We start from the raw sequence: 18371 nt of genomic DNA, 5'->3' as shown, positions 1-18371 counted from the left end.
TTTTTTTTGGTCACGAAGACAGGTTGCATTTTCAAGTTTAAAGTCTGTCTTGCGTATAAGTAGTAATTACTAATATATAACATGGACGCGTGTTCAGCCGGCGTGGGCCCGCCGCTCAGTGCTGGACTATGAAACTAATACTGAGTACAGCTTCATCAGTCAAACAGCCACATCTCTACATTTGTCGTGCAGCCTCGGACTTTCCCCCCCCCCCCCCCCAACTCGCTCTCAGTCTCTCCTTCCCTCTCTCCGGCTCTCGCCCGCCTCTCACTGTTCTCTCTCTCAGTCCACACACACACCGACTCTAAGTCTACACACCCAAAGACACACGCGCGCGCGCACACACAAACATCATTTGCTGTGACACAAGCTGAAGGGAACATAATATAAGTTTACTGTACGTCGAAGTACTCATGAAACACAATAGTACATCATTCTGATAAGCATCGCTCCACGGCTATTGCCAGTTAATACAAGGAACTTAGTCGATAAATATCGACAGGGGGCGGACAAATGGTTTACATGTGAAATGTGTGTATATGGGTGTGGTTCTGAAACAAACAAACCATGTGAACCCCCCCATCCCACCGCTCGCGGGCTGAACGACTGACGTCACATCTTTTCCTGAGAAGAACACGGCGTGTACATAATACACAATCATTCGATCGCGTAGCACTGCCAATGCACATTTTCGCAACGAAAACCGTGCTACTGTTTCTTGTGTGTTAAATCTGAAAGCAATATAAGTGAACGAACAATTGAAAACTGATATCACGTTACTAAACTCCAAAAAGTAATAAATTACTTCTGACTGCGGTACACAATACGGCAGTCACCTCTGCGAATGCTGTCGAAGAATCTAACCGAAAGTAAACATTCTGGGAATCTACGCGCATCGGCCTTGACGCAAGTTCAATACTTAGCCAATGAGCGCGCCGCGGCGAAGTTGGCCGCTGTAAGTCTCGCAGCGCTGGCTGGCTGAGCGAGTTGCGTGTCCATCCTTTTTTGGTCCAAGCCGCACCGTAGACCAGATTAGTAGGTGCTTGATTTTGGTATTTTGATTTTACATAACATTAAACCTTTCTTGGGGTTCATGGTCATGGCAACAGCCATAATAATATTATATCATGTATAATATTACATTTCAGCATATTTGAATTACATGTCATCATACCAAACTGTCATACATTTTTATTCCTACATCATTCTGATTGATCACAACCAAACCTACTATCAGTGGACACATCCAAATGTAAGCGCCTGTTCTTGACAACTTTTAATCGATCTAAAAATAGCAACTTGCTGGGCCCTCTGCCGCCAACAGACACTGTTTGGCCTGTAGGTAAAATGTACAATGTATTTTCTGATTTGTGCACAAAAGCTTTATTTCTTTTTTCTTTTTTTTAACATAACAATGTTTAATGTCACTGTATGTTTAAAAGACCATGGTCATATTTGTAAAAAAAATGTTAAATTAGAAAATAAATAACATTTTGGTTCATGATTTTTCCTACACCTGTGCTAAAAATAAGAAATAAAAATGTCGGGTATATAAGTCACTGAAATACAGCTAAGTATGAATGGCTCGGTTTGAGTTTGTTGCAGTTGACCCTGCACAATGCGACATATCATGTTTTTGTTGAACAATTTTGACGTCACCCCTCCCATAGGGTGACGTATTTCACAACTTCCTGTGTTACACAAACTCTGTGATGACCAATTTTGACGTCACCCCTCCCATAGGGTGACGGATTTCACAACTTTCTACAGATGAACAATGTTACCTTCACCCCTCCCATAGGGTGACGAATGTCACAACTTCCTGTGTACACAAACTGATGACGTATTTCACAACAAAATGGCGCTGCCCATGGTCAACCTCTAAACTATCCGTATAGAATGGGGGCGTCCTCGCCCCCATAACAAACAGGACGAACAATATGGAGTAACAGTGATAGATTCTACCTATATCACTACTAATTACTTATGGGTCGCTAGGGATGGAGAGGAGAAGGGAATCTAATGCAAGGGGAGGGGAATCTAATGCGGAGGGGAGGGGACAGAGGGAGTGGATTCTGACAGGGGGTGCTTATGGGCTCGCACCTCGGATGGCTCCCTGTCAGAATCCACTCAACCACGGACCTACATTCTACGTAGGTCCGTGACTCAACGATGGTCCTGAAGGCCTGGGGGGAGCCTGCGCTCACAGCCTCTTGGGGGATGGTATTCCCGAGGCGGATTGCTGACGGCCGGAAGAACGATGTTCTGTGGGAGTCAGTGCGGGACTGGGGGACCTGTAGTCTGGTTGATCTTGGGACCGGAGTCAGTGTGCCTTCCCTTGGGGCTACCCCGACCAGTCCACTCATGATTTAAATTTAAATGTAGTCTCGGCGATGACTGGTTTGTGGTGTTTGTACCGACTGACCATGGACTTACAAGAACGACTGAATGTTTTGATATCGCTTCACGCGACTTGTTTAAAAACTCTCAAAAACAGAAAAGCTAATTTGTCATGACTGACAAAAAAGCAACGGGCAAGTGAGCTCTGACGTCAGTAATGGTGGGGGGTGGGTGGCCGCATTGGGAATGTAGGTCAATCAGGAGAGAGAATGGGAAGCTACTGGCGGTCCCTTTGATGTCCGACAGGGTCAGTGGCGCTGATGGGGTCTATGTCACCAAACTGAAGAGTGGGATTCCCTGTAGGTGGAGTTCCTGGAGGGGGATTCCCTGTATACAGGGAATCCCACAGGGTGGAGTTTTTCAATAAAACTTGCAAACCATACTCGAATTTCTAAGAAATATCAAACAAGATTGAAAAACATCAAATTCTACCGATGTCGCCAAGCATCACGTGACTTTCAGCGATATCAGCGACACGCTACAGGAACTAAATCCTGTGGTATTCCCTGTATACAGGGAATCCCCCTCCAGGAACTCCACCCACAGGGAATCCCACTCTTTTGGTCGACATAGACCCCATCAGCGTCAGTGGCAGGCCGTCCTTGCTGGCAGTCCCACCTCGGAACTTCTTCCGGGTTGGTGGTACAGCCCTAGCAGCTTGTGCTTTTACTCGCATTTGGGAGTAGATTTACGTTTTTACTCGCCAGTTAAGAGTAAATTATTGGCCACTTCCAGGATTGGCAAATACAATGGAACCTCCTTTTAAAGACCTCTAAAAATGTAGAAAAATAGCAAAGATAGCTAGCATTGAAAACAGCATCCTGATCCAATGCTTATTCTAGGCTGTACAATTGTCAACCCAAAATACAACCTGTACATACATATTATGTCACAAACTAGACAACAATGTTGAACAGAATTATATGACAACAGCTAGGAACACCGTTTTTGTGGTGAATATTTGTGTTTAAAGTGGCAAAATATTTTCTTGTATGCAGAGTATCTTGTATTCAGTTATTTTTAGTATTGGTGATTGCGCTAAATTCTGTCAATTTCTAGATCCAGTACAAGAACTATGAAATAATAAAAATTAAGTGTGGTAAACAATAGTAGAGTGTCTGAACACTGTAACTCACAAATGAATGAAAATGTGAAAAAACACTGGATATTCAATAAAGCAGTGTCCTCTCCAGGAGAGTTTTGGTAACCACTTACGCACATGCTGCATGCCGGAGACTCTCATAGATTGTCCAGATCATGTTTTACATTTCCATTCATTTGTGGGTAAATATGTAATTGTCTTATTTTCCCCATGAACTAAGTTACGATTTGCTGTATCAGACAACGGTAGATTTAAGATTCACTAACTAGCGTAACAAAGCTTAAACTTTACCATACTGGGCTATGAACTACCGTAAACTACCAAATGTACTACCGTAAACTACCTTGTATACCCCCAAGCACCAATTTCGCCCAAAAGTTGGGGGTGGGCGTTTACTAGGTACTATACCCTTTGCAGGAGCGGGTCTTTAGGCCTAAAAAAAAAATAGGTGTGGTTACGGTAACCCGACCTACCCTATTTTTAGGGGCCGACCCTATAACTTTTCATTACATTTGTCAACAAAAAAAAACTAAAAAAAAAAATAAAAAATAAAAAAAAAACCCAGTGCAGAAAACGCAATGAAAGCGAAAGCGCCCGAGTCGCACACTTATTTCCCTGTCACGTAGGTTTAATTTGTACACATTAGAAAAAAAAAGTAAAAAAAAAACAAACAGTGATTGCCTACCTTCCTACCCTATTTTTTTTGGCTATGTTACTGTAACCACACCTTTTTTTTTTGGCCTTAGCTAAAATAACAATATTTTGGCATAGAAGTGTTCAAAGAATGCGTTATTGCACAAAATTTGCCACTCTCTCACACACATACACACACGCGCATACACACACACACACACACACCAGCACACACACAAACACACACACACACACACACAAGGAATTCTGCAAGCCAACCATGAAGATAATCTTGTTGTTTTAGCGTCTGTTAACGTTTGTAACTTCAAAAGATCTTTGTTCCTGACGACATGGCCCTCTACAGCCATGAAAACTGTGAAAAAAAAAAAAATACTGAAAACAAAATTCGAAGGCGCATAGCGCCATGTTTCGCAGGCGCGAAGACTTCTAGAGGGGTCCGGGGGCATGCCCCCCCGGAATTGTTTTTTTAAGGGTGTAATTTGGTGCAATCTGGGGCTATCTGAGCCTTAAAATTGGATTCAAACATGGCCCCAAAACTATTTTACTATAACTATGACTAGGAAAAAAAAAAAATTAAATTAAAAAAAAGGAAAAATACGGAAAAAAAAAAAAAAAATAGTTTATTTTTTTCAAAAATACGGAGAATTTTCATGCCTGCCTCTACCCGTTCTTAGTCAAGAAATCAAAGAACACGTAAATCAACCTCTTAAGACATCACTTCCCGCCCAAGACGAAGCTTTCGTTTCTTGTTTTCCCTCCCAGTCAAAAATGTATTGCAATTCTCTAGCCACTCTAGGATCCTTTTTCTGTCCACTCCCTGAAACATTTCCAAGGAAGGGAAAAATTGAAAAACAACAATAAGAACAGACTGAATAATCCTTTTTACATTTAGTCAAGTTTTAACAGAGGGGGAATCGAGACGAGGGTCGTGGTGTATGTGTGTCTGTGTGTGTGTAGAGCGATTGAGAGTAAACTACTGGACCGATCTTTATGAAATTTGACATGAGAGTTCCTGGGTATGATATCCCGGGACGAATTTTTCTTTATTTCGATAAATGTCTTTGATGACGTCATATCCGGCTTTTTGTAAAAGTTGAGGCGGCACTGTCACACCCTCATTTTTCAATCAAATTGATTGAAATTTTGGCCAAGCAATCTTCGACGAAGGCCGGACTTCGGTATTGCATTTCAGCTTGGTGGCTTAAAAATTAATTTATGACTTTGGTCATTAAAAATCTAAAAATAGTAATTAAAATTATTTTTTTATAAAACGATCCAAATTTACGTTCATTTTATTCTTCATCATTTTCTGATTCCAAAAACATATAAATATGTTATATTTGGATTAAAAACAATCTTATTCCTTGTCGGTTCCTGATTCCAAAAACATATGATATGTTTGGATTAAAAACACGCTCAGAAAGTTCAAACGAAGAGAGGTACAGAAAAGCGTGCTATGCAACACAGCGAAACCACTACCGCGCTGAACAGGCTCATCAGATTCACTCCGTTTTGCACAAGCGGTCATTGTGAAAAAATGCAGTGCGTTCAGTTTCATTCTGTGAGTTCAGCAGCTTGACTAAATGTAGTAATTTCGCCTTACGCGACTTGTTTTACTTTTCCTTGTCTACTCCACTGATTGAAACTGGGGGATGGGCGTTTACTAGGTACTGTACCCTGTGCGCAGAATTTAACCAAAAGTAGGGGGTGGGCGTTTACTCGATACTGGGCGTATACAAGGTAGTTTACGGTATATGATTTTACAACTGTGTGTGACTAAGGCACTCGTTTTTACATTTAGTCAAGTTTTGACTAAATGTTTTAACATAGAGGGGGAATCGAGACGAGGGGTCGTGGTGTGTGTGTGTGTGTGTGTGCGTAGAGCGATTCAGACTAAACTACTGGACCGATCTTTATGAAATTTTACATGAGAGTTCCTGGGAATGATATCCCCGGACGTTTTTTTCTTTTTTTTGATAAATGTCTTTGATGACGTCATATCCGGCTTTTTGTAAAAGTTGAGGCGGCACTGTCACACCCTCATTTTTCAATTGAAATTTTGGCCAAGCAATCTTCGACGAAGGCCGGACTTCGGTATTGCATTTCAGTTTGGTGGCTTAAAAATTAATTACTGACTTTGGTCATTAAAAATCTGAAAATTGTAAAAAAATATTTTTTTTATAAAACGATCCAAATTTACGTTCATCTTATTCTTCATTATTTTCTGATTCCAAAAACATATAAATATGTTATATTTGGATTAAAAACAAGCTCTGAAAATTAAAAATATAAAAATTATGATTAAAATTAAATTTCCGAAATCGTTTCAAAAACTATTTCATCTTATTCCTTGTCGGTTCCTCATTCCAAAAACATATAGATATGATATGTTTGGATTAAAAACACGCTCAGAAAGTTAAAACGAAGAGAGGTACAGTAAAGCGTGCTATGAAGCACAGCGCAACCGCTGCCGCGTCAAACAGGCTTGTCACTTTCACTGCCTTTTGCACTAGCGGCGGACTACGTTCAGTTTCATTCTGTGAGTTCCACAGCTTGACTAAATGTAGTAATTTCGCCTTACGCGACTTGTTTTTTTTTTAAAGAGGCCAGTTGCTGATTCGAGGTCTGTGGGTGCCCTGGGCGCCCATACACTCAACAGCAGCAAAAGGCTGCGAAAAACCTGAACGGTGTGTGTGGTGTGTATCTCTTTGTGTATGTTATGCCTGTCACGTCATAATGACAAGTTCTCACAAGTTATACAGAAGCAGTCCGTCACATACTCGTCCAAAGCATCAATCTTCCAGGTTGTAAACAGACACAATGGCAAGCAGATTTGAAATATACAGAAACTCCATGCCCTGTGCTCCCAATCTATACTACCCGTCATAGCAGAAGCGTTTATGTGCAGATCTTGATGAGGCAGTTTATGTTGAAAGCAGTTATATGACTAGAAAATCAATGTACATTCTTTTAATGAAGATTTACAACAAACACTCTGTAAAAGGGAAACCTTATAAATCTTGAATGCAAAAAGTCAAGCAAATCTTTCCAAACCAAAACTCCACATACTTTTCTGATCACAAGTTATTCAGACAAAGCCTGAAAACTGGTACAGTGGTACTTATGTTGTCACTGTCAGACTCTGGGTTCCATGAGTGCAAGTACATGTAACCTTTCACCCTGTGATCTTGACCTGAAAACGGTGGAGTCTCTTGCAAGTGAAAACATTTCATCAGTGTTCAGTAGTGAGGATGCCATTAAAGCCCCACTCCGCCTCTATTGAGGTTTACAACTTTCCTTTTTACATTTAGTCAAGTTTTGACTAAATGTTTTAACATAGAGGGGGGAATCGAGACGAGGGTCGTGGTGTATGTGTGTGTGTGTAGAGCGATTCAGAGTAAATACTACTGGACCGATCTTTATGAAATTTTTCATGAGAGTTCCTGGGTATGATATCCCCAGACGTTTTTTTCTTTTTTTCGATAAATGACGTCATATCCGGCATTTTGTAAAAGTTGAGGCGGCTCTGTCACACCCTCATTTTTCAATCAAATTGATTGAAATTTTGGCCAAGCAATCTTCGACGAAGGCCGGACTTTGGTATTGCATTTCAGCTTGGAGGCTTAAAAATTAATTAATGACTTTGGTCATTAAAAATCTGAAAATTGTAATTAAAATTATTTTTTTATAAAACGATCCAAAATTACGTTTATTGTATTCTTCATCATTTTCTGATTCCAAAAACATATAAATATGTTATATTCGGATTAAAAACAAGCTCTGAAAATTAAAAATATAAAAATTATGATTAAAATCAAATTTTCGAAATCGATTTAAAAACAATTTCATCTTATTCCTTGTCCGTTCCTGATTCCCAAAACATATAGATATGATATGTTTGGATTAAAAACACGTTCAGAGAGTTAACAAGTCGCGTAAGGCGAAAATACAACATTTAGTCAAGTAGCTGTCGAACTCACAGAATGAAACTGAACGCAATGCAACGCAGCAAGACCGTATACTCGTAGCATCGTCAGTCCACCGCTCACGGCATAGGCAGTGAAATGGAAAATTTTTAAGTAAATTTTCATTTGATTTAATATACTTACCCAATTCTTATGAATGCATTGACTTCAGTCCCACATGCTAGATGTCGAAAAAACCACTCAAATTACCTGCCCTTAGTAGGGTGGTAACCAAGCTAAAAGCGACGCCATAGCCGTTGCTATGGCCTGACCTTGCTCAGTTACCCATAACACCCTGCGCACCACGTGAGCGCCAGCATCCGTAATAATCATTCGAGACTATTAAAACACCCCAAGGATATAAGACAGCGGGGATGGATGGGAGGGTATTAACTATAAGAATTGGGTAAGTATATTAAATCAAATGAAAATTTACTTAAAAATTTTCCATTAAATTACATATTCTTACTCCAATTCTTATGAATGCAGATTCCTCCTAAAGGTGGAGGGAACCTACTTATGTCCTTGTAAGAACCTGCCCTGCAGCAACTAAAGCCAGCAATGAACTGGAGCCGTCTAGCCGCGTGCAGGAGATATCCCGAAGATAGAAACCGATGAACACATCGTCTGATCTCCAGTAACCAAAAGGTAGACGGACAGGTAGACCCACAAGAAACCGGCTAGTCTCACGGACGAGCAGGCATGCGAAGGCCAAAAGTGAGTGACAAAATTCCGACACGTCCACCGTGTGTTGTCGAAAGTCGAGAATGATTATTACGGATGCTGGCGCTCACGTGGTGCGCAGGGTGTTATGGGTAACTGAGCAAGGTCAGGCCATAGCAACGGCTATGGCGTCGCTTTTAGCTTGGTTACCACCCTACTAAGGGCAGGTAATTTGAGTGGTTTTTTCGACATCTAGCATGTGGGACTGAAGTCAATGCATTCATAAGAATTGGAGTAAGAATATGTAATTTAATTGACAAGAAGAGCGGGGTAGCATTTGCGCTGAGAAGGATAGCACGCTTTTCTGTACCTCTCTTTGTTTTAACTTTCTGAGCGTGTTTTTAATCCAAACATATCATATCTATATGTTTTTGGAATCAGGAACCGACAAGGAATAAGATGAAAGTGTTTTTAAATTGATTTCGACAATTTAATTTTGATAATAATTTTTATATATTTAATTTTCAGAGCTTGTTTTTAATCCAAATATAACATATTTATATGTTTTTGGAATCAGAAAATGATGGAGAATAAGATAAACGTAAATTTGGATCATTTTATAAAAAAAAATTTTTTGGTACAATTTTCAGATTTTTAATGACCAAAGTCATTAATTAATTTTTAAGCCACCACGCTGAAATGCAATACCGAAGTCCGGGCTTCGTCGAACATTACTTGACCAAAATTTCAACCAATTTGGTTGAAAAATGAGGGCGTGACAGTGCCGCCTCAACTTTCACGAAAAGCCGGATATGACGTCATCAAAGACATTTATCAAAAAAATGAAAAACACGTCTGGGGATATCATATCCAGGAACTCTCATGTCAAATTTCATAAAGATCGGTCCAGTAGTTTAGTCTGAATCGCTCTACACACACACACACACAGACAGACACACACACACACGCACGCACATACACCACGACCCTCGTCTCGATTCCCCCCTCTACGTTAAAACATTTAGTCAAAACTTGACTAAATGTAAAAAGAATAGAGACATAGAAAAGCGTGCTATCCTCCTCAGCGCAACCCCTACCGCGCTTTTCGGGATGGTTAATTTCACTGCCTTTGCCACGAGCGGTGGACAGACGATGCTACGAGTGTACGGTCTTGCGGAAAAAATGCAATGCGTTCAATTTCATTCTGTGAGTTCGACTGAGCTTGACTAAATGTTGTATTTTTGCCTTACGCGACTTGTTTTTTTTTACAGAAGGGATGAATTTAGTCGTCAGTTTGTGGTTTTAATGCGACACTGTATCTGTAATAGCACGTTATTGTGTACCTCTGAATCTAATAAAATACAACAAACGACTGCGAGTGACACGAACTGAGCGGCGGCTGACTTAAAAAAACTAGCGATATGCAGAAAATTCGTCTGCTTGAGCAATGGCAAGATGCAGCTTATGAGATGTGATTTTAGCACTGTCGCTACAGTATGTTTTTAAGCACAATACTCATTCTACACAGGCACAGCAACAAACAGTATCAAATGTTTGGAAATCTCAGCCGACTGGCATTCCAAACAAGTCGCGTAAGGCGAATTAACAACATTTAGTCAAGCTGTCGAACTCACAGAATGAAACTGAACGCACTGCTTTTTTCACCAAGACCGCATCTTCATTGTTTCGTCAGTCCACCGCTCGTGGCAAAGGCAGTGAAATCGACAAGCCAGAATAGTGCAGTAGTGGTCGCGCTGAGCAGGAATAACACGCTTTTCTATATCTCTATTCTTTTTAGCTTACTGAGTTTGTTTTTAATCCAAACATATCATATCTATATGTTTTTGGAATCAGGGATGGACAAGGAATAAGATGAAATTGTTTTTAAATCGATTTCGGAAAATTAATTTTAATCATAATTTTCATATTTTTAATTTTCAGAGCTTGTTTGTAATCCAAATATAACATATGTATATGTTTTTGGAATCAGAAAATGACGAAGAATAAGATGAAATCTTTTTGTTTTTGGATCGTTTAATAAAAAAATAATTTTAATTACAAGTTTCCGATTTTTAATGACCAAACTCATTCATTAGTTTTTAAGCCACCAAGCTGAAATGCAATACCGAAGTCCGGCCTTTGTCAAAGATTGCTTGGCCAAAATTTCAATCAATTTGATTGAAAAATGAGGGTGTGACAGTGCCGCCTCAACTTTTACAAAAAGCCGGATACGACGTCATCAAAGGTATTTATCGGAAAAAGTGAAAAAAAACGTCCGGGGATATCATTCCCAGGAACTCTCATGTCAAATTTCATAAAGATCGGTCCAGTAGTTTAGTCTGAATCGCTCTACACACACACACACACACACACATCACGACCCTCGTCTCGATTCCTCCTGTATAGCATACATAGCTAAGGTTGCCATTCTCGATAACTTCAGAAAACAAGAAGAGCAAACGCTCGATCGAGTCACTTTCGCAGTTCTGAATATTATATGAGGCATCAGATGGACAGGAAGAAATTGCTATTCACAACACAATGAGTCACGTTCACATAAAATTTGAGCCCGGTCACTTTTATAGTTTCCGAGAAAAGCCCAACGTTAAGTTGTGTGTTGCCGAACAGAAAAGGCTAGTTATCTCCCTTGTTTTTCTGATAACGTTCGTAAAAGGCTACAGATGTAAATACTTTGATGTAAAGAATAATCCTACAAAGTTTCAATCACATCCGATGAACTTTGTCAAAGATATAAAATGTCTAATTTTTCCTTTGACGCTGACCTGTGACCTTGAAAAAGGTCAAAGGTCAACGAAACCATCGTTAAAGTGTAGAGGTCATTGGAGGTCACGACTAAACAAAATATGAGCCCGATCGCTTTGATAGTTTCCGAGATACTTTGTCAAAGATATAAAATGTCTAATTTTTCCTTTGACGCTGACCTGTGACCTTGAAAAAGGTCAAAGGTCAACGAAACCATCGTTAAAGTGTAGAGGTCATTGGAGGTCACGACTAAACAAAATATGAGCCCGATCGCTTTGATAGTTTCCGAGAAAAGTCCAACGTTAAGGTGGTGTCTACGGACGGCCGGCCGGCCGGCCGGACAGACTAACACTGACCGATTACATAGAGTCACTTTTTCTCAAGTGACTCAAAAATGCGAAAATGTGAAAAATGGTCGTTTTTAAGACAACAATTACGGCCCCTGTGACCTTGAACTTGAAGTGAGGTCAAGTTGCCGCACATGTTTTTTGAGATCTTGTAACCATACACCATCAGGCCACATCAGGTGTTGATAGACTTAATAGTGTCCAAGAAATATCCAACGTTAAAGTTTTCCGGACGGACGACTCGGGTGAGTACATAGACTCACTTTTGCTTCGCATGTGAGTCAAAAAAAGGGAAAGTTGCATGGTTTTCGGTAGCTTACTTCCCCGCTGCATCTTTACACTTACCATTCAACTGGCACGACCTTGCATGACCTTTCAAAACTTAGAATTGTACTGATCTTGTCTTGATGAAAACAGAATTCTTTCATGATTTAAGAATGTTTGTCTCATATGCTGTCAATTTATTACTAAGATTTTAAAAGTTAGGTCTAGCACCAAAACGAGGCTTCCGATTCCCTTTATAGTACATCCTTTTCTAATTGCACGAAATAAATTCTTTGAAAATGTCTTATTCTCAACAAAAAGCAACCAGGATGTTCCCAAGCAATAAGTGTTCAAATGGAAGTATGTTTGTACAGGAGCTAAGTGATCAGAAACAGATGGTTTACGGGAGGCGGAGGGTGGCTTTAAGCAATGGTCCTTCTTGTTTGAGTGACAATATCCTGACATGAAACTTTACATGTTGCAGTGAACAACCTCAATATGTACATCAGTCATAAGCTAACAAATAACATCTGACATTCAGTCCTAATTTGTTTTCAATATTCAGTCCTAAAATGCATACAGACATAAGGCAGTCTTAAATATTTACACAACCACACCAATAGGTCTTTGTTGTTGAACGCATGCCATAAGACAAAATCTCCATTTTCACTCATTCTCTTTCCTTTCACCACTTTCCTTTCCTGCAAATGAGGTTGCATTCCAACTGACATGCAGACTTGAATAGTTCAGACACACACACACATCACGTTGAAACAACTGGCATACAGACTTGAATAGTTCAGACACACACTCACATCACGTTGAAACTGGCATACAGACTTGAATAGTTCAGACACACACACACATCACGTTGAAACAACTGACATGCAGACTTGAATAGTTCAGACACACACACACATCACGTTGAAACAACTGGCATAAAGTATTGCAGGGACACATCATCATGCATCAGGTAGAAGTGGACCACTCTGTTGTTTACAATATCTGCAACAAAAACACAGGTGATTACACAAACATTAGGTGATCACAATGTTAACTCTGTCCAATCAAACTTTTTTTTATCTTTCATCATCAATGTTTTTGTTTTTCCATAAACACTATTGAATGCACACATGTACACATTGTACCAGTTATACACAGAACTATGTGTATGTTTACATCCTAGTAACAGAATAGGAGCACGAGACTGCAGGTGAGAAGAACAAGAACAAGATAACAATGACAATGTTTTCACCAGAAACATGGACAATAAAAAACAAACAAGAACCGTCTTCGACGCAAAACGTTTTTTTGTCGATGAAGATCTTGTGTCGAAACCGGTTCTTGTTCCTTGTTCCTTGTCCATGTTTCTGGTGAGTACATTTTCATTTTAATCTTATCCTAGTTGTCCTTTTTCAATTTTGCTGTGTTTTCATGCACTTAATTCAAAACAAACTGGCTGCAGGTTATCATTGCATCAAATCACTTGGATGCATTTCTGCATATGGAGTACGCAGAACATCAGTGTGAAATATGATGTATGGTAACACTGTGACAGTGCACAGTTTTACTTGCCTTCCTGGATTTCGTCTTCCTTCTTGCTCTGTTTGTTTGTATATTATAAAAAAAATAAAACAAGAAGGGCAAAGCCCATACGACTCACATGCTTGACCTTGACCTTTACAGCAATGACATCATACACTAAGAACTGCTTTACACATTTTTCCTACCAACAAGGTCAAGGTCATCCAAGGTCATGCAACACAAAGCTGTTAATTCAAGACATAGGAAGTACAATGGTGCTTATTGGCTCTTTCTACCATGAGATATGGTTACTTTTAGTGGTTCACTACCTTATTTTGGTCACATTTCATAAGGGTCAAAGTGACCTTGACCTTGATCATATGTGACCAAATGTGTCTCATGATGAAAGCATAACATGTGCCCCACATAATTTTTAAGTTTGAAACAGTTATCTTCCATAGTTCAGGGTCAAGGTCACTTCAAAATATGTATACAATCCAACTTTGAAGAGCTCCTGTGACCTTGACCTTGAAGCAAGGTAAACCAAACTGGTATCAAAAGATGGGGCTTACTTTGCCCTATATATCATATATAGGTGAGGTATTGAATCTCAAAAACTTCAGAGAAAATGGGAAAAATGGGAAAAATAGCTGTTTTTTAGGCAACATTTATGGCCCCTGCGACCTTGACCTTGAAGCAAGGTCAAGATGCTATGTATGTTTTTTGGGGCCTTGTCATCATACACCATCTTGCCAAATTTGGTACTGATAGACTGAATAGTGTCCAAGAAATATCCAACGTTAAAGTTTTCCGGACGGACGGACGGACGGACGGACGGACGGACGTCCGGACGTCCGGACGGACGGACGGACGGACGACTCGGGTGAGTACATAGACTCACTTTTGCTTCGCATGTGAGTCAATAAAATAAAAACGGTTCTTACATTGCTGTCTGAACATAAGTTTATAGTTTATTGACTCGCTGCCCATACAAGTGCTTTCAAACATTCCAAACACTAGCACAGTCTTGCCAAGTAAATAACAGGGAAAAAAGACGACGCAGGAGAAAAGGTTTTAAAATGCTACAAATGTTTTTTTTTGATGGCTTGGAGAACGTGTACAGACATTTAAACAAATTACCAAATTTCATAAAACAACTTACTAAAATCAAAAGAATGATGGAAGAGAATTAGAGGAGGCTATAGAAAGAAAGATAAAAAACGGAGAGTGACAACTTACTGCAGATCACCCTGTTGGGGTTTACTTGCTGACTGGACAGAAACTGTGCAAAGCGACGAATATCGATTCTCGCTTGGGCAAACTGTGCAGGGTCACCCTGGGATGACCTTGAACTCTCGCCTACTCCAGCATCGCCTGCGTCGCGTCCTGTTAACATTCCAAGCAAACCAAGTGACAATATCAGCAAAGGAATCATCTCAGAATGATGACTGGAGAAAACAATGTCCACCCAAAATGCCCCAATATGGTGAAGAGGTGAGCATGGATGCTGCCGCCTCTGGGACGCTTGTGTCAGAGTAGAGATGAACGATGCAACACAAGCGTTTGCTCCGTGACTGCAGCGTCGATATGCCCCCCAAACAAAATTCGAGCACAAAACCCCAAAGCTGGCTGGAGGTGTCATACTTTTGCCATGGGTTTTGAAGAACAACAATTTTCATTGCACTCCGAGCATGTTCTCTCTTTGTAACACCCCCCAAAACCGTTATTTTTTTGCAACGCAGCAGTACAAGGCCACCACCCCAAGTCAGCAAACCCTACAGGCCACCGCAACAAGACCAAGGAAATGAAGAGAAAAAAGGTAAGAAAAAACTCACGCCAAGCAGGATTAAAGAGATCTTTAAAGTGAGTGTTGATGGACACCATGTCGGTTTCTACCGACAGCTTCATCTCTCCATTCTGATTGGCTGACAAACTCTGCAAAATCAGAAACAAGAACATGAAAACAAGTGCCAGACAGTCAAAGACAAAAATTAAGTGGTAGAAATTTAATGAGACACATTCTAAATATTAAAAGCTAAAACAGCATACAGTGATAAAAAGACAAAAATGGGAAGTAAGGATGAGCAGCACATTCCCCTTAAACAAAGAAGTTATGCACTACATTTTTTAATGCTATAGCATTGTCTCAAAACGAAAGTGATAAGAGTTGTCCGTCCCTGCCATAGCCCGCGGCGCTGTCGGCGGGTAGTTCCGGTTGTTTTGTTTACGTCCAAAATGGCTGAACGAGAAGAAGATTAGTGGTGGAGGGAAATGTTACTGTGTCTGCTGTTCAAACTACGCGGGTAAAGAAGTTGAAGGGCGGAGTGTCATGCGGTTCCATTTTGCAAACACAAACCGGAACTACCTGCCGTTCCAGGGGCACAACTCTGTCCAACTATCGCGTTAGTTTCGAGACAGTGCTATAGGGGATAACACTGTTTTCACACTTCGCTGTTTTTACAGATAATGCTGAGCAAAATTGTATACATGTATTACAGCAAAGGTTACAAAGCACTCTAACTGAAATACAGAACTGATTTAGAATTATTTTCCCCTGGCAGACGACAATTATCACATTGACTTGTAATAAAATAAGGGTTTGCTGAAACTAATTTGTTCTTTCTGACAATTACAAAGTGCACAATTATGAAAGCAAGAATTGAAATGAAAGATATAGACGTTCTTCTTCTCAAACAAACATTAATTCTGTTCAGAGTTTGTGATAATACGGGCGCATGGCATGAAAAAGGAGGAATTTGATTAAAAATGTACTGCCATTTCTGTCAGTATGTATTTTTGACCTGACTCAAAACACCTTTCTTCAGAGGCAGTAAGAGGCATATGGAATCCATATCGTTAGTCAAATTTTTAGTGTTAACATATAAAACATAATTTTTAACTGACATATCTGTATTTCTTACAGCACTTGCTGTGTATGAAACCAGCTGCCTGCCCCAGTTTACAGACACTGACCTTCTTACTCCGGGTCAATTACCTATTTTTACCTATGAGGCCGACTCCTTTGATGTTTTAGAGGAAACTCTGCCAGGGTGATAATAGCAGAAACATACATACCACAAGAGAGGGAGTGGTTTGTGTCTTTGTATAGCATGTGGGTACATGTATACTCGTCTTACATAAGGCGAAACTGGTCAATAGGGCGCAGGGGTTCAAATTGAGGAAAAAAGTTGCGCCTTATAGTCCAGAAAGTACGGTAATTCTCAATAATTATTAGACAAGCTGTATATGTAAACTGTCATCTTCTGTATGCCAAAATGATCCCCACTTTGTCAACATTGTGGACGTCGGATAGACCTTCCGGAGAGAGGATGTTGAGCAGTTTTTCTGCACTTCACCCCTCTGTGTAAAATGTGCAGCATGTCAGTTTGGCTATTACAGGGTTGATCAAGTAATCAGATGTACTTAGAGTATCAATATGCTCACCACAAAGTTATTGATATTTTTCATCTTGTCCACAACATTCTTCAGCATCTTGAGTGTTGGCATGGTGATACTGACCTGTAACCATAAATAATCAGTGTATAGTGCATTTGTTAAAACACACAAAGATACAGCTGTAGTTTTTGTTTCTCATAAATCTGAGCTTGACAGAAACGAAAGCATTCAGAGGTTGAGACACAGCAGACAACCGACACTAACAAACTCAAACAAACTGCTGACAAGATGTTCATTCAATGTTGTTCCCAGCCGCAGAGGACAAAAAGTCAGTTGGACCTGGATGGAAAATATGCACAGGTCCAATGTCCTGGCTTTGTCCGGTTGGTAGGAAAATCGAAAGTCAGAAGACCTCCTACATGTCAAAACTATCGCACGGTCGAACAGTCAACCGGCCAGGGGTCAGACCATGGCCTCAGATCAAAAAAGAAGGTGTCAATGACCGAAGACCCAGGCCTTCCCGGGAAGAAAACTGGATGTCTGCAGTGAGTCTGCCTCACTACTTCACATTCAGGCCTGAAGTAGTGCTGCAAGTTTTACAAGTGACAAGACAGGCATAAAATCCATCCTACCCTTTGTACAAATTTGGGGAATTTTCAGCGTAGCAAATGGTGTTTAAGTGTAGCATTTTCTAAAATTGATTCCCACATCCTCATTAATGCCACCCTGCACAAGAATAGACATTTTTAATAAAGTTTCATGAGAATGCAGGAACATAAAATGCCCATTAGAGAGCATCTGCAATGCCACTTTTCAGAGTAGACAATGTGTTTATAACCCATTTTGTGACTGTCACACGGAGTGGGAAGCAAAAATGAGTACCAGGACTCACAAAAAAGAGGGAACTGTTGCATGCTTGTGAATATTTGTTTAAGCGTGGCAATCTTTAGCTTGGCGTTGCAATTCCTCTCAAAACGTAGGTAACAATTCATGGGTGGGACTGAAAAATGTCATGAATCCTGAACCTCAACCGAACCAACCAAAAAAAAGAAACAAGTCGCGTAAGACGAAATTACTACATTTAGTCAAGCTATCGAACTCACGGACTGAAACTGAACACACTGCATTTCTTCACAAAGACAGTACAGCTTCGTGAATCCCAGCTTTCTGAGCTTGTTTTGAATACGACATATTATATCTATATGTTTTTTGAATCAGGAAATGATAAAGAACAAGATGAAATCATTTTTGGATCGATTTCATAAATTATAATCGTAGTACTAATTAACCTAT

General features: G+C 40.0%; 1 protein-coding gene across 2 annotated transcripts in view; it reads right to left on the bottom strand.

Moving 5' to 3' along the window:
- Positions 1–4416: 4416 nt before the first annotated feature.
- The window catches only part of LOC138947658 (checkpoint protein HUS1-like), a 28824-nt gene continuing 14869 nt past the window's right edge, over positions 4417–18371 (bottom strand). Inside the window, exons 5-10 of one of the 2 annotated variants that reach the window (XM_070319184.1) lie at positions 17127–17201; positions 15518–15617; positions 14922–15068; positions 7226–13163; positions 4815–4973; positions 4417–4491 (exon numbers count right to left, since the gene is read on the bottom strand). In XM_070319184.1, coding sequence (XP_070175285.1) covers positions 13078–13163; positions 14922–15068; positions 15518–15617; positions 17127–17201 — 408 coding nt within the window. In that variant the 3' untranslated portion in view covers positions 4417–4491; positions 4815–4973; positions 7226–13077. Of the gene's footprint in view, positions 4492–4814; positions 13164–14921; positions 15069–15517; positions 15618–17126; positions 17202–18371 lie in introns of both variants that reach the window. The other variant, XM_070319183.1, reaches the window with a different exon arrangement.

This window comes from Littorina saxatilis, linkage group LG14 (genome assembly GCF_037325665.1).
Source record: "Littorina saxatilis isolate snail1 linkage group LG14, US_GU_Lsax_2.0, whole genome shotgun sequence".
Taxonomy (NCBI): domain Eukaryota; kingdom Metazoa; phylum Mollusca; class Gastropoda; order Littorinimorpha; family Littorinidae; genus Littorina; species Littorina saxatilis.
Note: the sequence above shows the minus strand (reverse complement) of the source record. Positions and strands in the feature narration are given on the sequence as shown.